This window comes from Suncus etruscus, chromosome 11 (assembly GCF_024139225.1).
Source record: "Suncus etruscus isolate mSunEtr1 chromosome 11, mSunEtr1.pri.cur, whole genome shotgun sequence".
Taxonomy (NCBI): Eukaryota; Metazoa; Chordata; class Mammalia; order Eulipotyphla; family Soricidae; genus Suncus; species Suncus etruscus.
The window spans coordinates 58,110,730-58,133,646 of NC_064858.1; the positions used below are offsets into that span (position 1 = coordinate 58,110,730).

General features: G+C 35.7%; 1 protein-coding gene and 1 non-coding gene across 2 annotated transcripts in view; one reads left to right on the plus strand and one right to left on the minus strand.

Moving 5' to 3' along the window:
- Nucleotides 1–22,917, minus strand: part of NUP37 (nucleoporin 37) — a 58,781-nt gene that overhangs the window by 20,480 nt on the left and 15,384 nt on the right. The window contains exons 3-4 of the mRNA XM_049783173.1: nucleotides 20,452–20,524; nucleotides 14,368–14,462 (exon numbers count right to left, since the gene is read on the minus strand). Of these exons, the coding sequence (XP_049639130.1) occupies nucleotides 14,368–14,462; nucleotides 20,452–20,524 (168 nt within the window). The remainder of the gene's footprint in view (nucleotides 1–14,367; nucleotides 14,463–20,451; nucleotides 20,525–22,917) is intronic.
- Nucleotides 6,837–6,969, plus strand: LOC126023146 (small nucleolar RNA SNORA51). The gene has a single exon (XR_007500353.1). It is a non-coding gene; the product is annotated as a small nucleolar RNA SNORA51 (small nucleolar RNA).

Below are 22,917 nucleotides of genomic sequence, written 5' to 3' on the forward strand. Positions count from 1 at the left end.
CAACCAATTTTTGTGTATTGACTATCAGCCACTTTGCTGTAATGTATTGTTTTATCATTTATAGGAGTTTTTTTTTTTTTTTTGGAGTCTTAAATGTCCTCAACATACATTATCATGTCATTTACAAACAGAGGTAATTTGACCCCCTCTTTTCCAATTTGGATCCGTTTGATTTCCTTTTTTTACCTACTTGCTATTGCTAGGAATTTTTTTTTCCTTTTTTGGTTTTTGGGTCACACCCAGCAGCGCTCAGGGGTTACTCCTGGCTCTATGCTCAGAAATTGCTCCTGGCAGGCTTAGGGGGACCATATGGGATGCCAGGTTTTAAACCACTGACCTGCATGCAAGGCAAATGCTTTACCTCCATGCTATCTCTCCAGCCTCAACAGTACTTCTAATACAATGTAAGAGTGACACAGTAGGCTTCCTTATGCCTGATTATCAGGGGGAATATCTTCAGTTTTTCACCATTAGAAATATTAGATTTTTTTTTATAAATAGCTATTACTATCTTCAGGAAGGTTCTTTCCATACCTATTTTATTGTGTCTTTTTCTTTTTATAATTATAAATGGATGTTTGGTCTTACTAAAAGCTTTCTTGGTACTGGCTAATATGTTCCTATGATTTTTATCTTTCCTTTGACTGATGTGGTATATTATATTCATTGATTTGTATACATTGAACCATCCTTGCATCCCTAGGATTTTGGAAAAGATTATGGAATAAAGGCAAGTCAATTATGAAGCTTATTCCTGTCCAATAAACAAAATTTAAGACTAATTTTAACTTTTTTTAATTCTGAACAGAATCCAATCCTTAAAAATAATTAAAAGTGAGGAAGTTCATAGAAAGAAATAGAAGGGGGAAAAGAGATGGGAAGCAAAATGGTAGAGAGTCAAGGGGTCAAAGGGATATGGGTACATGAGTGGTGCAGAGGAGTGGTATATATAAATGTACAAACCACAGAGTCAATACATTGAAAACATGAGATCCAAACTTCAACAACTAAACTTAAAAACTTCCCATTAATGTGGTATGCTGGGGAGTAAAGAGTGTGATAGGACAGAATGTGAGAACACTGATGGAAGGAAGTTAATGGTAGTGAGATAATATGCCTAAAACTCAACTGACTCAATTGACCAAGACCACACAAATAGAATAATATCCTGATCAACAAATATTATTTCCAAAGTGACAAAAGTTTTTGTAATTCCTTCCAGTTACTTATCCTTGTCCTTGTGCCCTCATAAAAGTGCAGATTAATCCTGATTTGTACATCATTGCCTGTTTCGAACATCATAAAAATGAAGTTCAAGTTTGTATTTTCTTGTCCTGGAATCATCAGTTTTTGTAAAATTTACCAACATTACTACATGCTTTTGTATTTTGTTTATTTTCATTACTGTGCATAGTGTTTCAGCAATTAAGCAAACTATACTACATTTACCCATATCACTATGCAAAGACATGTTGCTCCCAATTTTTGGTCATTACCAAGAATGCCACTATAAATATTTTTGTGCATGTCTTTGAGTGAATAGAAGCCCACTCACCTATCCTCTATCTGTCTCTGTCCCCCACCCCCCAGAGGTATATATATAGCTATCTGAAAAAAGGTGAGATAATAGCTTATAAACAGGTTCAATATATATAGGCATCATCAAATAGATTTTCAGATTGGCCTTACTTCTCAAATCATCAACAGAAAAGGCCTAAACTTCTGTCAAATTTCCTAATTAAAAAAAAAAACAAAAACACGTGTTTAAATTACAGAAGGCATTAATGTTTTAGTTATTCTCAGGCTTTCCATATCATTCTTCATTTCTTGCATATTCTATTATTATTTTATGTATATATGAATGAACAGATATTTTCAAACATAAGAAACAATGTATGTAAGTGAAAACTTTTGTTGTAATTTTATTGTGGGGGAAGTGCATACCCAGTGATGCTCAGGGGTTACTCCTGGCTCACCACTTAGGAAGTATTCCTAGAAATGTTTGGGGACATTAGGGATGCTGTGCATTGAATCTAAGTTTGTAAGTAAAATGCAAGCACCTAAAATCTATCTTTCTAATCCCAAACTTTCTTTTTTGAGGGAGTTCTGGGCCACACTCAGTGGTGTTCAGTGGTAATCCTGGTTTGCTGCTCAAAGAACCAAAGAACCATTATATAACCAGGCAGTGCCAGCAATTTAAACCAGAATAATGACCACCACAGCTGCATGTAGAACTTACCTCCTATACAATCTCTCTACTTAGTAAAATACTTTCACTGTATTTAAGATTTAGTTGATGCAAATAAATAAATAAATAAATAAGTCTGACACCTCATAACCAAAGGAGGAAAATGTTTGGCTGACATAAAAATATCAGTATGTATCTAATATGGAAATTTTGGGGGGGGGGGTCACACCCAGTGGCGCTCAGGGGTTATTCCTGACTGCAGTCAGAAATTGCTCCTGGCTAGCTTGGGCGACCATATGGGATGCTGGAATTTGAACCACTGTCTGTCCTGGGTCTGCTGCATGCAAGGCAAATGCCCTACTGGTGTGCCAACTCCAATATGGAATATTTTTAAACTTAAAGTTTTTGATAGTTACTATCTTTTTTTTATCCATTTTTATTTTTTTTATTTTTTATTTTTTGGTTTTTGGGCCACACCTGGTGGTGCTCAGGGGTGACTCCTGGCTGTCTGCTCAGAAATAGCTCCTGGCAGGCACAGGGGGTTTCTATCTTTTTTAAATTTTTTTTTTGTTTGTTGTTTTTTTGATATGCTTTTCTTCTTTTTTATTTTATTTTTGTCTTTTTTCTGTCTTCATCCAACAGAACCACACAACTTGAATCATCCTGTTCTGCCTCATGAATCAAGGGGGAAAATAAAAATGAATCGTACCAGGACCAAACAGTTGTATGAACATTGAGTGGAAATAAAAAATGATCATACTTAAACACCAAATCCAAAGTCAACAACAAGAGAATCGATACCCTATCTACAACAAGCTATACACAGAGGGGAATAGTTATACTATTCTGGGGGGCAAAGATATGGGACACATGCTGGGAAAAGGGGTGGAGGGTGGACATCCCTGGTGGTGGAATGGCCCTGATTCATTGTCACTATGTATCTTATATATTATATTATATATATGTTATATAATAATATATATTATATATTACTGTGAAAGATTTGTTATTCACTTTGGTCACAATAAAAACTATTAAAAAAAAGATTTCCAGTTTACTGACTTTTTGTGTGTACATGATTTCCCAAATGGTGTTCAGGAGGCTTGAGAATTCTAAAGAAAATTTTGGATAAACTCTGTTCTTTTTGTTTGTTCTCCATTTCTTATTGGCAGCTCATTGTTAAACAGTTCACTATAGGAGCAAAATTTTGCTATCAAATGTGTCTGACAACAGACAAAAGGGAAATGGAAATGGATGACATTAAATGACACATCTGTATTCATTTGGCCTTCTTTAACTGCTAAAAGTAAAATAATACAAATCATAATCTTTTTGAAATATATTACTGGTTCACACTACGTTGGTCTTGTGAAAGCAAGAACAAAAGTATACTGAGATTTAATTACAAGTACGTAAGGCAGTTTACATTGTTATAGGGCTCAAGGAACTTCCACTGTACTTAGATAAGAAATATGTATTTCAAAAATAAAAAAATGTTATTTGAGTAAATTTATGACACCAAATGGTTTTCCTTCTCATTTCAAATTAATCAGTCACTAAATTACTTAGGAGGCCATGAGAAAAGGGGAAAGAAATCATAAAGAAAGACATTCTAAACGGGTAAAGACACCAGGAGTAATTCCTGAGTGCAGAGCTGATAGTAACCTCTGAGCACTGCTGTTTGTGGCCCAAAAACTAAAAGAAAAAGACCTAAAAGACTAGTTTTGCTTTTTTTTTTTCAGTTTGATGAAACCGTTTGATGCTCAGGGGTTACTCCTGGCTAAGCGCTCAGAAATCGCCCCTGGCTTGTGGGGACAATATGGGATGCCCGGGGATCGAACCGCGGTCCTTCCTTGGCTAGCGCTTGCAAGGCAGACACCTGACTTCTAGCGCCACCTCACCGGCCCCTAGTTTTGCTTTTTAATGTCAGGATTACTAAGGAAGTGATTTTATTGTATTGATAGTATTAAAGAAAATATTGCTTTGTTTTTGGCTACATCTAGCAATGCTCAGGGGTTATTCCTGGCCTGCACTCAAGAATTACTCCTGGTGATCTCAGGGGAACATACAGGATACCAGGGATAGAACCCAGGTGGGTTGAGTGCAAGACAACTGGCATACCTGCTGTAATATTGTTCAGACTCCAACTTTATAGCTTATTAAATTTTTTTATTTCTTTATTTTGGGTTTGGGAACATATCTGTGGCATGCAGAACTTACCACTGGCTCTTTGCTCATGGATCACCTTGCATGTGCATGGAATCCCATCTGGGGCTCGAACTAGAGTCAGCTACATACAAGGCTAATCACTACTCTGTCTCCAGTCCTGAAAATCCATTATTAAACATAAACTTTCATTGTGTTGAATTAAATAAGTGACTGCAATTGTGAACAACAAACTTTGGTGTAATTTCTGGACAGTTTCTTATAAAACACTAAATCCTTACTTATCTTGGCAGTGTATTATCACATGGAACTATTTTATCCTTTTCAGCATTATGCAACAATTGTTCTTGATTCACAATCTTATAAAAATTAGAGAATATTTTAGGAGACAAAGAATTATAATTTTTTATTTGTCTATAACATAATGAAAATATATAATCTCCAGACTTTCTTTTGTATCTGTAAATAATTAAGCATGGCTAATATGCTTTAAAATAGAAACTGATCTCTTTTTTTGGGTCACACCTGGCAGCAGTCAGGGTTTACTCCTAGCTATGTGCTCAGAAATCACTTCTGGCAGGCATGGGAACCACATGGGACGTCAGGAATCGAACCATCTGTACTGGATTTTTTTAAGCTTTATTTATTGATTAGTTGATTGGTTTCTGAGCCACATCGGTGGTGCCTAGGGGTCACTCCTGCTTTCTGCACTCAGAAATTGCTCCTGGCAGGCTGGGGGACCATATGGCATGCCAGGAATCAAACCAGGTCCCTCCCAGGTAGGCCGCATGCAAGACAAATGCCCTTCCTCTATGCTATCTCTCCAGCCCCGGAAACTGATCTCTTAAGGAATGCTTTTCTTGATTATCTTAAGAAGGCCCTAAAAGTCCCCTTTTTTCCATTATAAGAATTATTTAAAAATAGACCACTTACTTTGTAACCTTAATGGGGATGAAGAACACACTATCTTGAAGACTTTGAAATGTACACAGACTGAGGTAATATGGAAAGAACCTCATTTGTGTGGGGAACACAGAATGTGTTTGACAAAAACCTCCGATAAAAAATTTCCAAAATAATATATACTAATGGCTTAGTGAACAGCATAGAAAATTCCCCTTTCCAGTGATTTGGTTATATTAAAAAAACAACCTTATTCTTCATTATATTCTACCTTCTCCCATTCTTTATAAAAAGGATGACGGCTAGAACATGACAACTACTAATATCTTGTGCTTTACAGAGTGAATGGCACATTACATGCCTCTATTATTGTATGTCTTAAATTAAGAATTCTTGGTTAATAGTAGCCAATTTTCCTTCACCATAAATTTTTATTTAATATTTAAAAAGATTATAGGAGGAGTGGAGGAAGAAAAGGATTTAGTTCTGACATCTTTTGTAGTTACAGTGAGTACTAAGTCTTCTTTTTTTGTATCCCTAAAGTACTAAATGTTGGCTATACTAAACGTCTTCAATAAATACTTGCTGATCTGACTTGTTCTTACAGAACAGTACAGTTTCTAATATAAAAGAACATCTGTTATTTGGCACTGACTGGGAATGAGATGTTCTGTATTAGTGAGTTTTTAAAATAGTAAGTTTAACCCAATGAACACTTAAGCATTATTTTTACCTGTCCTTTGGAGGTAGAGGATAATGCATCTCTCTCATGAATATATACTCACTTATCTCAAATATTATATATTATCTCTCAAGTTTATAAAAAAAAAAAAAGGGGCCTTTTTTTTTTTTTTTGTAAAAATGTCACTTTTCTTCCCCACTCACTGAGCCCACTGAGCCCCATAAGGGTACCCTGTGAGATGCTATAATGTCTATAAGGCAGTAAAGCAAGACTAAGCCTCAAAGGTTTTTTACTAGTAAAGCTTGTTTCTCTTTATCCTTCTACCTTTCTTTCCCATTTCCAAACTGTGCTAGTAAAGTATGAAGAAGGAACATGCCACTTTCATGTTAAGTATTGGTACTATGCGAAGAACACAGCCTGTGGTAAGCATTGGGAGGCCTTATCTTTTCTTTTCTTTTTTTTGATATATATATATATATATATATATATATATATATATATATATATATATATAAATAAATAAAACCCTTCACCAGTGCAACATTCCCATCACCAATATCCCAAGTGTCCTTCCTCCCCACCCCACACTGGCCTGTACTCTAGACAGGCTTTCAGGCTTTCCCAACGCTTACCACAGGCTGTGTTCTTTAGGTCATCAGTTCGAATCCCGGCGCCCCATATGGTCCCCTGTGCCTGCCAGGAGCAATTTCTGAGCCTGGAGCCAGAAATAACCCCTGAGCACTGCCGGGTGTAACCCAAAAATCACAAAAAAAAAAAAAATTTTTTTTGATATATATATATATAAAACCCTTCACCAGTGCAACATTCCCATCACCAATATCCCAAGTGTCCTTCCTCCCCACCCCACACTGGCCTGTACTCTAGACAGGCTTTCAGGCTTTCCCAATGCTTACCACAGGCTGTGTTCTTTACACTGACTGTATAGAAAGAGGAGGTACAGTAAATGTTTCCCATATACACCTCAAACCAGGCCCTTTGCCTGGTCTGTATTGTAAATGGGGGGACAAAAAAAAAAAAAGTATTGGTACTAACAAAATTCTTTCAAAACTGCTAAGGACATGATTCTACAGTACATGCTCATAGATTTTATTAAGGCCTACATGTTACATGTTTGATTTTGATTGAAAATAGGTAATACAAATAGCTGTTTTTTCAATAATATCAAAAGGTTAAAACTTACTGAAAAAATAGAGAGAGAGAGAGAGAGAGAGAGAGAGAGAGAGAAAGAGAGAGAGAGTATGTGTGTGTGTGTGTGTGTGTGTGTGTGTGTGTGTGTGTGAAATGAAGTTTATTGAACGTTGAGAAAGGGAAGTAACACATTCAAAAGGAATATGTACTTCTCTGGAAAGGAGAGGACCATGAGGTAAAAGAAAGAGATTTTTGTACAATCCCAAATCCTATAGGATACAGAACAGTAAAGGGCTGAAGAGAGCACAGGGCTTAAGGCACATTTGAGCATACAGCAAGCCATGGAGCAGTATTGATCCAATTCTCCATTAAACCACTGGCCCAGTTGACTAGAACTGACAGGAGCCTTCCTAGCCCCCCTTTTAAACAAATTCACCCCAAGTCAAAATACTAAAAAAAAAAACAACCCTCCCCACCTCTGCCAGAAACCAGTATAAACTGTGCTTTCTAGGCAGACTGTCGAGGATTCAACTAACTAATTCACATGAAATGTTTGAATTACTACCTAGTCACATAGTTCGTTTTTGTTTGAAGGATATACCCAGCAGTGCTGGGATTTACGCATGGCTGCACTCAGGGATCACTCCTGTTATGGCCTATAAGACTATATGTGGTGCCAGGAATCAAACCTGGGTAGATGATAGAAAAGGCAAATGTCTTACCTTCTGTACCCTTCTGTACTACAGCTCTGTACTCCTGGCTACATATTATATACTAAATCATAAGATAGTTCCAACATGGGATAATTTTATCTCAACTGATTGAATTGATACAGGCCTTCAGCAGATGAGAACCAAGATTCTAGATACTTTATCTCACCTAAATAAATAAGAGTAAATTTTAGAAATAACTTACAAAGTAGAGGACATCTCAAGATAGAAAAGTTTTTGTAGTCTTTCCTAGAAATCCATTCCATGGCAGAACAGTAAATCATTTTGATTCTATGTATGTAAAAATAGGCTCATTTGCAAGAATATTATTTATCCTTAATTTTCAACTTGACATACTATACTTATCATTATACTATTTCTGTTTTGGATAAATAATTTCCCTCACTTTTTTCCTTATTTATGCTTATTTTTATGAGTTTTATTCTAATAGGTCCTGGTATGCTCAGGGCCATGATACTACAGCAGTCTAGATGGCACTATTTACATTGTGCTTTATGCAACTTATAAACCTGGAACAAAACTTGACAGTCTTTTATTTATTTATTTTTATTCTTTGAGATGTTTATTATTTTTCAAATATGTTATAAAATATTTTTTTATTTAAACAACTTTATTACATACATGATTGTGTTTGGGTTTTAGTCATGTTTGTTTGTTTATTTTTGGGCAACATAATAACCTCAGGGGTTATTCCTGGTTATGTGTTCAGAAACCGCCTTTGGCTTGAGGACCATATGGGATGCTGGGGGATCGAACTGTGGTCTGTCCTGAGTCAGCCGCATGCAAGTCAAATGCCCTTCCGCAGTGCCATCACTCAGGCCTCAAGACTTGATGGTCTTACCTCTCCTTTATTCTGTTATCTAATTTTTCTGATACTAAAATGTAGTCAGTGTGAAGGAAAAAGACTATTTGTCTTATAAAGATATTACTGATGACATACACATTGTGCCATTACTCTGTGAATTTTTTTTTTTATAGAAAATACAGTAAAGGGGCTGGAGGTATAGCACAGCGGCATTTGCCTTGCAAGCAGCCGATCAAATTTTCTATTTGTAATAGCTTTTTTAAAAAAATTCTGAAAATTTGTTAATTTCAGTGAGGTCCTCTCAAGTTGTTGGTCTATATTCACAGCAATTTCTTATAAAATTTCTTATTTCTACTTGGTTATTGGTATTATCCCTACTAATTCAAGCACACTAAAGAAATGGCATTTTGTCTATCTTCTCAAAGAATCTTTTTTGAGGGGTAGTGGGGCTATCATTGACTTACTTTCTAGTCTCTATTTTGCTTATCTTAGCTATTACCCTCTTTGGTTAAGCTTGGGTTTCTTTTTTATGCAATGCCAGGGACTATGCTCAAAAGTATTTTACCACTGAACTATTTCCCCAGCACTTCTTTAACTTAGAGGTGTTCACAGCTAAATTCCTTTTGAGGCCTACTTTTATTGCATCTATTAATTTTGTATGTTTTTTTTCATTTTCACTCTTCTTAAAGTATATATTTTACTTATTTTTTTATTAATTAAATCACCATGAGATACAAAGTTAAAAAGTTGTTTACAGGGGCTAAAACAATAGCACAACAGGTAGAAAGTTTGTTTCGTACCCAATTGACCCGGGTTCGATCCCTGGCGTCCATATATTTCCCTAAGCCCACCAGGAGTGATTTCTCAGTGCAGAGCCAGGAGTAATCCCTGAGCACCACTGTGTGACCCAAAAACAGAAACGAGTTATTAATAGTTGTTAACAATGTCATTAGTCATCCAAAGTCCTGACACCTATCTATCACTTCACAAGTGTTCATGTCCCACTACCAATTTCCCTAGTTATCGTCCAGTTGTTCCATCTACCTGTACCTCCTCCCCAGCCTGCCTCAATAGCAGAAAGTGTCCCAACCCCTTTCTTTCCTTTAAGGTGGTACTGTGACTGAAGGGGCACCATGCATATCATGTAACTTCCTTTCAGTTACCAATTTTGTCCAGAGTAATCATTCCCAAAATTATTGTCAGAGTGGTCCCTTCTTCATCTTAATTATCATTTTTATTGTCTGCTTTCACTTTTTTGTTTTTCGGTCACAACCAGCAGCGCTCAGGGGTTACTCCTGGCTCTCTATGCTTAGAAATTGCTTCTGGCAGGCACGGGGAACCACATGGGATGGCGGGATTCGAACCACTGTTCTTCTGTATGGCAAACGCCTTATCTCTGTGCTATGTCTCCGGCCCCTCTATTGTCTTCTTAAAATTTTTTTCTTTTTTCTTTTTGGGCCACACCCGGTGATGCTTAGGGGTTACTCCTGGCTATTCTCTCAGAAATCTCTCCTGGCTTGGGGGGGGGGGGGCACATGGGATACGGGGGAATCAAAATGCGGTCTGTCCTAGGCTAGCATGGGCAAGGCAGACACCTTACTCCTTGCGCCACTGCTCTGGCCCCTTAAAATATTTTCTAACTTCTAATGTCTTTTTTGGATGTTTAAGAATGTGTTATTAGGATGGGAGAGAGAATACAGCAGGTAAGGCACTTACCTTGCACGAGTCCAACCCAGGTTCTAACATATGACCAATATGGAGTATGCAGCATTTGCATGTGAGCAGAATATATATTTTGTTTTTGTTGGGAATTTTGAAATGTTTTGTATGTTGGTTGGGTCTGGCTGGGTCAAGTTACTTATAATGTTCAAGGAATCTGTTTCATAACTGGCTTATTCTATTTAGTCTATTTATTCTGTTTTGTATGGTATTTTTTAAAAGCATGGTATTGCCTGCATGTGTGTGGGAAAGAAGAATTCTCCCTGCTTGGAGAGAAGGTCAAGTTGAAAACAATATGTACATTTCTCAAAAACCTACTAATTAAGCTTTCATACAGCCAAGCAATTCTGCTTCTCAGAATCTAACCCAAGGCCCAAATACCAAATACACTTTGGAAAAGGCATCTGTGTCTCATGTTTATTACAGCACTATTTACAATAGACAAAATCTAGAACTAACCCAAATATTTAAGAAGAAAAAACTGGATAAGAAATTGTGGTATATAGATAACATAATGGAATGAACACTACTCAGCTCTAAGAAATGATGGCAATTTGCCATCAGCTGGGTGGAAATAGAAAGCATAATGCTGAGGAAAGTAAGTCAGAAGGAGAGGGAAAAATATCAAATGATCTCTCTTATATGTGAGATACAAAGAAATGTAGTAAGGGAACAACAAACGGCCAAAAGCAAAAGAACCAAGATTGACTTTAATAACCAATCAGAACTGTACCTTTGGTTGATGAATTAATTAATAAATGTTAAATATTGTTCAGTCATTGCTATAGTAATGTTATGGGCCCTAGATCTCAGTGCTTAGCAAAATAAGTATGAAATTTTGGTTCTATGAAAGTTATATTTCATAATATCAGGTTGGTCCACATGAGCTCCTTGTGTTTCTTCTAAGATCAGTAATTAAGACATGATATAGTAGAAGACTAAAGACAGTATGTCAACAAAAATAATATAAAATGTTTAAAGTGGTTTTCTTAGATTACACCAGCTAACACTTCATTGGCCTAAGCAAGTCAAAAGGCTTGGGGCCAGAGAGACACTACAGGGGTCAGACACTTGCCTTACATGCTGATGACTTTGGTTTGAAACCTGACATCTGGCGCTTGAACATTGCTAGAAATGAGACCTGAGTGCAGGTCAACACAGAACATCCTCCACACCCCACACCCCAAGTCCCAAAAAGTCAAGTCATAAAACTAAAGTCAACAGAGAGAAAAGCTCCTTCCAGAGTAACCTGTTGAACAATAACACTATCAATTAAAGTCTAGCTACAAAATAATAAGGGGCGAACTGGCAAGTTAAAAATAATTAAATTAAAATGGAGAGACTACTATGCTATTTTTTGACGTCTGTTATTTGGACCATACCTAGTGGTGATCGGGGGCTACTCTCTGAAGCATGGTTGGACATATGATTCCAGGGATCAAGTTTGGGTCCCCTTGCATGAAAAGCAAGCACTCCAGCCCTTGTAGCTATCATTCTGGTCTCTAAAAGACAACTTTGGAGTTAAGGTCTTTATTCTTCACAGCATAACAAATGTGTTCTTTTATACAGTGACTGTAATAATGCAAATCAGTAGAACTTAAGAATTCTTTTTTTTTTTTTTTTTTGGTTTTTGGGCCACACCCAGCGATGGCAGGCACGGGGGACCATATGGGACACCGGGATTCGAACCAACCACCTTTGGTCCTGGATCTGCTGCTTGCGAGGCAAACACCACTGTGCTATCTCTCCGGGCCCCAGAACTTAAGAATTCTTACTAAAGGACATAAAAGTTGACAATCTCCTATAAGCCTCCAATTTTAGGACATTTTATTAGTTAAAAAAATATTCTCAAGTCTACTATTATAAGAAAAGAATAGGGGCTGGAATGATAGCACAATGGGTAGTGTGTTTGTTTAGTATGCATCTGACCTGGGTTTGATCCCCACATTCACTGAGCCTGAACAAAAATGATTTTTCGGTAACTCCTGATTGCCTCTGGGTATGGACCCCCCAAAAACAAAAACAAGAACAAAAACAAAAGAATAATCACAGGCTACAGAACATAATAACAGATCCCTAGGGCTGTTGTTCACTATTCAGAAGCTATTTCTTGGCTTGTACAGATACACATCTCTTCCACACATCTCTTCCATTTCAAGTTTTCATTATACCAAAATCTTGTTATTCTAAGTGTTAAGAACTAATGTCATGACTTTTAGTGATCAAATAAAACTTTTGCCTTATTTAAAAAAAATTGGCCTCATTTAGGATTGAAGAGATAGTAGAGCAGGCATGGCATTTGCCTTGCACGTGGTCAACCTGGATTCAATCCTTGACATCCCATATAGTCCTGAGGACCCTGAGAAGTGATTTCCTGAGGACAGAGACAGGAGTAAGCTCTGAGTACAGCTGGGTGTGGCTCAAATAAATAAGAAAAATACTTCACATCTTTATATGGACTTCAACTTATTTTCTTTTTTAAAAATTTTTTTGTTTGTTTTTGGGTCACACGGCAGTGCTCAGGGGTTACTCCTGGCTCTACACCAGAAATCTCTCCTGGCAGGCTTGGGGCACCATATGGGATGCTGGGATTCGAACCAATGACCTTCTCCATGCTATCTCTCCGGCCTCAAACTTGGTTTTTTAACATGTGGGAATTGTAATGTCATGTACATTTTTATATCCCTTACATACAAATTTGAACAGGCAGTATATAAAGAATAATTGTTTATGGCTTTATAAATTTAAAGATGAGAAATAAATTCAAATTTAAAAACTAGCAACTTTTTCAATGTGAAAGGATACTTTTCAAAAGTTTATATGTATACCATGTTTATACATACTAGTGATTTTAATGCAGAATTATGAATCATTAAAGCCATGCAAAAGCTTTTCTGATTTGGCTTGGAGTATGTTAAAACAGATGAAGCAACGGGTATTCCTTCAATGACTAATTAAACTGATTCCAATGCACTCTTGACTCCTCAGCTTAATTCTACCTCCTTAAACTTCATCTTGTTACTTATGACATTCTCTGACTTAAGGCACCAGTAAAATGTTATAGATACTTTACCTGTTTCCATATAGAAGGTAAAGTAAAATACAGCAATATTGAAATATATTATATGAAACCTTATTTAGAGACGTAGAAATGTGGGTGTTACTGGCCCTGGGAGTGTAGATGTAGGGGTGCAGATAAAACCATCTGGATTGGTGGTGACCTTAGGTACATTTGCTTGTAATCATTTTTATTTGCTTAAAGAAAGTAGATTCCCTTAATGGTTGGTAATTTTTTTTTTAAATCGGTCAGTTCATTTGGGCACCTCAATAAATGAGATTTGTAGTTCATTATCAAACACTAACTTATCAGATCTATAAAAGTTCCAGGTATGACAAGTGATTTATAACTCAAATGATCCTGTGAAAATTGAATAATCTGACCCCTTATGGATCTAAAACTTTTATAGATCACTATATTTAAAAATCATTAAAAAATACAGGGGCCTATAACTAAAGGTGCTTAAAATTTACTCCTGACTCCTATGCATAGGGACTACTCTTGGCAATGTTCAAGGGACCATATGGGGGACTGGGGATGGAATGTGGGTCAGTTAAGTGCAAAGCAAATGCCCTACCTGCTGTTCGAGATCCTAGATGACGATTTTTATTTATTTTATTTTATTTTTTTTTTAGTTTTGGGGCCACACCCAGCAGTGCTCAAGGGTTACTCCTGGCTCTACACTCAGAAATTGCTCCTGGTTTGGGGGCAATAGGATGCCAGGGATTGAACCGAGTCCATTCTGGGTCAGCTGTGTGCAAGCCAAATGCCCTACCACTGTGCTACCACTCTGGCTATTTTTAAAGATCTCTTTAAAAGTGCAAACGAAAGAGGTACCCAAACATCAGTATGTAGCTTGCATTAAATAGGATGAGAACTTAAATTCACCAGTTTTGAAACTTACATTTGTGCTATACTCACAACTTAAATAAAGTGCCCCCCACTTTTGTAGAATATGCAACATACCTGCAGGTATGGTCATCACTCACACTTGCAATTTCTTGGCCTTCTTTGGGATCAAACACCAAATCATTAATAAAATCAGAATGGCCCTCTAAAACCTGACATAAAGAGAAAAAGTTAGTAAGCACACAGGATAAAGGTTTACCTATCTAATTTTTTTACTTCACTACCTTAATGGTTTTAACTCCTTGCTTTTTCCCCCCCTATAAATATTTCTCAAGCAATACCCTACTTTTAATTTTTTATTTTTGGTAAACACTGGTATTGCACGGGGTGTGCTTTTGGCTTTGCGCTCAGGGACCACTGTTGTTGAGGTTTGGGGGTACTGAACAGGATGCCAGGAATTGAATTTAGGTTAGCTATTTGCAAGGCAAGTGCTCTACTTCTATACAATTACTCTGGCCTGCAATTTGCTACTTTATAAGCATGAATGATATATATCTACCTTTCTGGAAAGTTTATCTTAGAAAGAAACAGATCATCTAACAGGGGTCCTCAAACTTTTTAAACAGGGGGCCAGTTCACTGTCCCTCAGGCCATTGGAGGGTCTGACTATAGTAAAAACAAAACTTATGAACGAATTCTTATGCACACTGCATATATCTTATTTTGCAATGAAGAAACAAAACAGATACAAATACAATATGTGGCCCGCGGGCCCTAATTTGAGGACCACTGATAGCACTATCACTCTTTTCTTGTATTTTGTATAAAAAAATCCTATTTTTTATTTTACAGTATTTATCCTTATGTCACTTTCTATCTCACTTAGAATATCAGATAAAGCAAAATAAAAAATAAGCCCTACAGGTTAATGAAAGAAAGCTAGCTCTAGAGAAAAGTTCAAAAGAAGAAAAAAAAAATTCCAAAAAGAAAGTTCAAAAAGTAAGGTCTACAGCATTTCAGAAAAGTTACCATCAGTGTGATAAGAACAGTTTTGGAGTCAACTTGAATTTTATTGATCAGTTAGCCAACAAGGTCCTAGGCAGTTATGCATTTCAGATTGTAATGATTTAATGATTAGGCTGGCTGATAATCAAGTGCAATATTTTTTCTTCAAAGTTTTCTACATATAGGTCACTTGACACTTTTTGGATATCTGTTTATTAAATAGAGACAAAGGTAAGTTCTGTGTAAGTTGGTGGGATCTAGGGGAAATCAACTAGAGTGTTATAGCTATGGAGTGAAGGGCACTAACTGGCCAATAAATGATCAATAAATGGAAGATGAGCAGTCTTTTCCATTTGTTTTGGGGACCCAGGAACTAGGAAGACATGTGTGTATTATATGAGATTGTAAATTTTTTAGGATTGTCATTGACATTCATGACATTTATAACAGAAACTAAACCTGTCTTATCATTGACTATTGACTAGATCAAAGCAAAAGTAATATAATAATTATATTATTTACAAAATAAACCCAGAACTGTCTACAAACATTAAAACAAACAGCCTCTTTATTTTTTAAAAACGTCATGCCCTCTTCTGTGAAAACTTTTTACTACCTAATAGACACGTAATAATGATTTCACCATTAAAGTTCTTTTTTTTTGTGGGGGTCACATCCAGCAGCACTCAGAAATGGCTGGCTCTACGCTCAAAAATTGCTCCTGGCAGGCTCAAGGACCATCTGGGATGCCAGGATTGAACCACCATCCTTCTGTATGCAAGGCAAATGCTCTACTTCCATGCTATCTCTCCGGCCCCACCATTCGTTTTTATCCACCTACTCAGGAATGTAGTTTGTGTAATAATTCCTGATAATATAATGATTACTAGTATTATATAATTATATATATTTGACTAGATCAAAGCAAAAATAATAAACTCTCTTTCATATCAATCCAGAAATTCTCTTCTAGTTGCAGAAGGAACAAAGTAAGAACTTGCAAGACAGAGGACTATATGAGCAAACAAGATTCAATTAGTCCATATCTGTATGACATAAACCTATCCAGGTACATTTGTATCAGATTCTCAAATTTTTTATTTTATTATTAATATTTACATTTTTAACCATATCCAGTGGATCTCGGGGCATACTACAAGCTTTATTCTCAGATATCACTCCAAAGGACCATATTTAGTGCCAAGGATCAAACCAGGTTAGCTGCATGCAGTGCAATTTGTCTTACCTACTATGCTAATTGTCTGGCCCCAAATATTTAATTTTAACAATGTATCTATGTTTATTGATATTTTGAGGCCACACTCAGCTCAGGGCAACTCCTAGGTAAGTACCACCCAAGGGACCACTTGATGCTGAAGAGGATTAAACCTAGAGTCCTGTATACAAAGCATAGACTCTAGTTCTTTGAGCCATCTCCTCGGCCCTCAATTTAAACTTAGGCTCTAAATAGGTCTCCAAAACTCAAATTTAATTTTAGTTCTACAATTTAACTAAAATATTCTACTCATTACTGTTATTATGTGGAAATATATCATTAAAATGGTGAGATGAAATCAGAAGACACTCCATCCTTTAACCTGTGCAAAAACCAAGATCACTAATTACAGAAGACTGACTACATCAACTGGAACTGAGCAGAACTTCTGGAACCATAAAGATTCTATCCTAGACTTTGACCTAGGATCTGTGCAAAAACCAAGATCTCTAATTACAGAGGATTGACTTTGATAACCACAACTGAGAAGAATGTTTCCTGGCACAATAAAGTCTTAGTGGTTCGACAATGAACATGTCTGAGTCTGTAGTTGATCCCATGACAGATGCTTCAAGGGTGGAGAAACCCTGTATCTCTTAGGATAAGAGAATTTCCTTTCTAATTTCCCCAATACTTACTATGCTTATACAAAAACAAACAAACAAAAACTCCAACAACCTTTCCACACCAGCACACACCTTCCTTTTTTATCCCGTTGTTTTCTGTTTTCCTGTTTGTTTGGTTTGGTTTTTTCTTTTTCTTTCTTCTTTTAATAAATTTATATTTAAAAAATTTTTATATTTATAGCTTCTAGATAGGGGCTTCTACCTGCCTTTTTTACAGAACCATAGAACATGAATCATATTGTCCTGCCTCATAAATTGAGGAAAAAGAGGAAGGATGAAAAAAAAAGTGGATGGTAATAGGGGTAAGTCTCATGAACACTGAGTGGAAATTAAAAATGATCAGACCTAAATACTCAACCCAAAGTCAACGACAATAGAGTCAAAAGACCCATGGGGCCACAGTGGTGGTGCAGGCGTAAGGCCTTGTGCACACTAGCCTAGGATGGACCTTTGTTCAATCCCCCGGCATCCCATATGGTCCCCCAAGCCAAGAACGATTTCTGAGGGCACAGCCAGGAGTAACCTGAGTGTCACTGGGTGTTGCCCAAAAAACAAAAACAAAAAAAATCAAGAGACCCAAACTACAACAAGCTATACACAAAAGGTACCTGTTACACTAGCAGTCCAGGGGGCTAAGGGTGGATGTATGGGGGATGCATGTTGGGAATAGGGGGTGGAGGGAGGTCAATATTGGTGGTGGGAATTGCCCTGATTCACTGTCACTATGTACCTTAAATATAACTGTAATTATAAAGACTTGTAATTCACATTGTCACTATGTACCTTAAATATAACTGTAATTATAAAGACTTGTAATTCACTGTCACTATGTACCTTAAATATAACTGTAATTATAAAGACTTGTAATTCACATTGGTCTCAAAAAAAATTCTAAAAACAAAAATGAAAACAAGATCTGATGCAAGTAATCCTGTGGAACTCTAGATGTAAGGTACTAGCTATGCACCATGCTGACACTAGCTCAAATACTGAAGAACTATATATATAATCTCTTCAGCATCGGCAGCAATCACTTCAGAGCACTGAATAGCATTGTCTTCTTCCACTGTGGCCCAAATACCTCCCCATTTCCATCTTAATAACTATTATAATTAACATTTAAATGGGTCAAATATTATTATGCTAATTTTTGTACTATAGCACTATAACTTATGTATAAATTTTAGATATGTAAAATTTATAGATATGATAAACTATATCAACATATTTTTAAAATTTGTTTATTTAAAGAAAATGAATCACATAGTTGACATAACTGATCATAATATATTTGTTTCAGAATGACAGAAAGTAATTAAAAAATAGAAAGAAAATAAAGAATCTAAAAAAAAGGTAAAAGAGGAGAGAGTTCATTAGAAGCTATATTCATGAAAATTATTGTATCACCAATAAAGTCATTAATAACAGGAGGTTTAGTACTCTTTTTTTAAAGATGGAGATACACTAAAAATAAGATGTGATATATTATGTATTTCATTCATTCTATATAGCTTAGAGAATATTTCCAAATGATTGGAAAGATTCAAAACTTATTTTTATTTTATTAAATTATTTACACATTTAACTACATGCCAAGAAATACATTTTATAAAAACATAATGTAGTTTCAACCCAAACTAAGAACTAGTTTTTTCTTCAGGTGAACTAATATATGCTTAATATAGAACTGAGTATCTTTAAGCTGTATAGCTAATTTGATACATAAATATTATTAAATAATCTTTACAGAATTCCTCCATTATCTCAAATAATTACAATCTTTTTTGTTTGTTTTTGGACCACATCTGACAGCAGGTTACACCTGGCTCTGAGCTCAGAAATCACGCCTGGCAGGATTAGGAAACCATATGAAATGTTAGCGATCAAACACAGGTTGGCTGTGTGCAAGGCAAATGCCCTACCCACTATGCTATTGCTCTGCCCCATAAATAATTACAATCTTTCTGACTGTGAAAAAAAAGCTATTTTGAGGGGAGAGGCCTCCCATATAGTATTTACTCAAGCCCTGCGGTGTTAGGGACTATTTGGGGCCTTTAGGGTTATATCTAGTAATGCACAGAAGTCTCCAGAGAATAATAGGAAAAGCAGTGCCCACTGTGACCCTAAGCAGCCTCCAGTGCTGCACCTGGTCATACAGAGAAAACCATATGGTGCCAGGGTTTGAACCTTGACTGGGTGGATGATATGCATGTGTTGTAACTGCTGTCTTATATCCTGACTTCTGCTGACATATTCAAGATCTATCTCGTGGCAATTCTTATTTAATAAAGTATTGTTATTAAGTATTTAATATAGTACTGTTAACTCTACGTGTCATGCTTATATTGTTCATCTTGTAGTTAGAAATCTGTATGCTTTGACAATTACCCCAGCAACCACCATTCTACTGTTTCTAAGCTTAACTTTTTAAAAAAACTTCTACTTAAGTGAAATCATGAAGAATTAATCTTTGATTTGTTTTACATGGGTAACTTTTATACAAATAGAAAATATACATATTGGACTGTTTATATCCTTGTGGTAAATACTTTGTCAAACCGGCCAAGGAAATGCACATAATCCTATGAAGCAGTTATTAGAATTATCCCCATTTTACAGTTAAGAAAATTATTATAACAAAAATGGGAATTTGACCAATGTCCTCTGTTCTAAGGGGTAGAGCTGGGCTGGTATCTGTGCTCTTCAGCACCATTCTCTGTCTCTTCAACACTCTGTAAATACGTGCACTATATTGTGCTAACTGTTGGGTCTCTTGATGTTTGATACCGATTTCAAATCTCTTATAGTCTTAAGATACCAAACTCAGAATTTCTAATACCTCTTCATTTGTTGTGTTTACTTAAAGTTTTATTTAATAAATAATAACAATTTTATAATCAACAGTCTTTAGGAAATATAAAACAGAATATAAAAGATCCTACAGATGATCATACTAATGCAATTTGGGTCTAAGGATGTGGATTAATTATAGGGGCCATGTCTTGCATGTTTGAGGCACTGGGTTTAGTCCCTGGCACTGAAAGAAAGAATAATCCAAATAAAAGAGAAAACTGGCCAGAGGGATCACAGAATGGGCTGGAGAACATGCCTCATAATGTGGAAGACTCTGGGTTTAATCTCTGTAACTGTACGATCCTCTAATATTGGTGGGAGAAATCCCAGCACAAAGCGAGGAGTAGCCTCCAATAACTGCTGATATGGTCCAATGATCCCCTTCAAAATAAAAGAAAAAACTCACAAAGTTTGATCTGTAGGTTAAACCTGCCAACATACCTTGTATTCATTTTTCTCTTGTAGATCTGAAGTAAATAATCTAATTTTCAAATCAGCAGCTGAAGTACAAAATCTGCAAGCAAAAAACAAAAATAAAACTTCAAATTTTGAGTTTCTATAAATTTTCTCCCTCTCCTCTCCCCAAAACTATTCTCATAACTCATAACTGTACCTATACTAAGTTCAATAAAAACATCAGAATAAAATAGTTATAGAATTTCAAAAATCTTAAAACAAAAAATTAATAAGAATTATATTAGGGTGAAAAGAATCCTCACAATCATCCTTTCAAAGAAAAAAATCTTTCCAAACAGACAACTTTGTGTTGTCCCACTTTTTTCCAAATCTTTATTATTTTTATTTATGTATTAAGAGTACTGAAGTCATTCTTTAATTAAACCAGAAAACCTCAAATAACTGAAGTAAAGTGAACAGTTTATTTTCTTGCCAATAAAAAAAAAAGAGATGGGGTTAGAAAAGAGAAGGGTAAACAATTGTATTATGAGCGACTATACATAGTCTTTAAATAATACATAGTCTTTAATAAACTAGTTTATTAAAAAAAGAAAAAGAATGGTAGAGAGAAATTATAGGTCTTACGGCAATTAAATGCCAACAATAAACAATTAGAAAGAATATCTATTTAACATCATTATTAGAATTAATGATGGTAAAAGATACAAAGTTATACATCAGTGATTTTAACAGACTATCATCCAGTGTTGAAAATATCTCCTTTGGAAAACAAGTAAGTAGTATAAAAACTTACATATACATTTTAGTTATAATTTTACATACATTATGATATATGCATGATATATATAGGAATTGGCATTTTTCTTTCACATTTACATAATTATAAATTCAATACAGTATGCTATTTTTATATTAAAATATATAATTTATTTGAAAACAAAACTGTGCTGTCAGCTTGCTCTAAAAATATGATCTTTAAAATTAACGGCTGGTTAATGTTTTAAATTCATTATTTATATTTGTTTAGTTCCAAGAAGGAGAAAGGCAGCTTATCAAAATGCAACAACAAAAAAGCAAAAACAATACAGCAAGTCCATTAAAAGGACAGGAAAACAGGCGCCAAGCAAAACTGAACGGAAGAAAACAATTTCTATGGCTTTCAAAATCTTTTAGGGAATGCAAGGAGGCTGTCACTGGTTAAGTTCAGGATTCTGTACTTCCTTTTAACATAAGTGGAAATGTGACTTATATATAGATGTTGACAAGGGTTTTTATGTATATGAAAAGTTAGCAAGGCTTATGAAAGTTACAGAAAATAACAGTACATTTTCAGTCTTATAGGCAAAGATTTCTTAGATGGAAAATAATGCTCCTGAGAAAGCACTCAACATTAACACTCATGACATAGTTCCATCCAGAATGGGCAATATGAAAATGGTTAATAATAAATGGAGTATGTAGAGCAATGTGGACATGCTTAAATTATTGATAGGAATATAAAACAGTAGAACCATTATAAATTAGCGCTTTCTTAGAATGTAAAATATATTGATATCTACCTTTTAGTTTAGCAATTCTACTCCTAAGATAAATCAAACCATACATCCATCCACTAAAAGCTGTATACAGGAATACTTTTCAACTTAGGTAATAATAGGCAAAAACTGGGAGTTGACCTGGTGTCCATTTGTAGAAGATGGGTAAACAAGGTAATAAATATTCCTCAAAAATAAGAACTCAATTTTTTTTTTAAAGTTTTGATTTCACTGAAACCATTGTGATTTACAAAGTCCTTCATAGTTGGGTTTCAGAGACATAATGAATCGGCCAATCCCACCACCAGTGTCCTGAACCCTCCTTCCACCAATGTTTCCTAAGTGCATCCCATTCTACTCTCATTGCCTCCCAGCCTGCCAGTATAAAAGGCTCATTTTAAGTTTAGATGGTCAATGATTGGGCCTCTTGATTCCATTGTTGTTGCATTTGGCTCGGACATTTAATTTTGTCCTTTTTTAACACCACCAATGCACCTAAGACTGCTTGGTCTTTGGCCCTCATCCTTTCATATATATTTCTCCTCTTCCACTCAGTTACTCAGTTTCCTTCTCCTCACTAATACTCTGGAGCAATGGGTGAAGAAGTCAAATTTTTGTTTTGTTTTGTTTTGTTTTTTGGCTTTTGGGTCACACCCAGTGATGCTCAGGGGTTACTCCTGGCTATGTGCTCAGAAATCACTCCTGGCTTTGGGGACCATATGGGACGCCAGGAATCGAACCATGGTCTGTCCTAGGTCAGCTGCGTGAAAGACAAATACCCTATTGCTGCGCCACCACTATGGCCCAAGAACTCAATATTTTAATTTCATATTTAAAATTAATTATGTGTTAATATGGATATATACAATATGGATACATTTTATTGAGCTATTACACAAAAATGCGAGTGATTTCATATAAAGGTAGTTTGAGAATAAGCAAATCAAATTTCTGG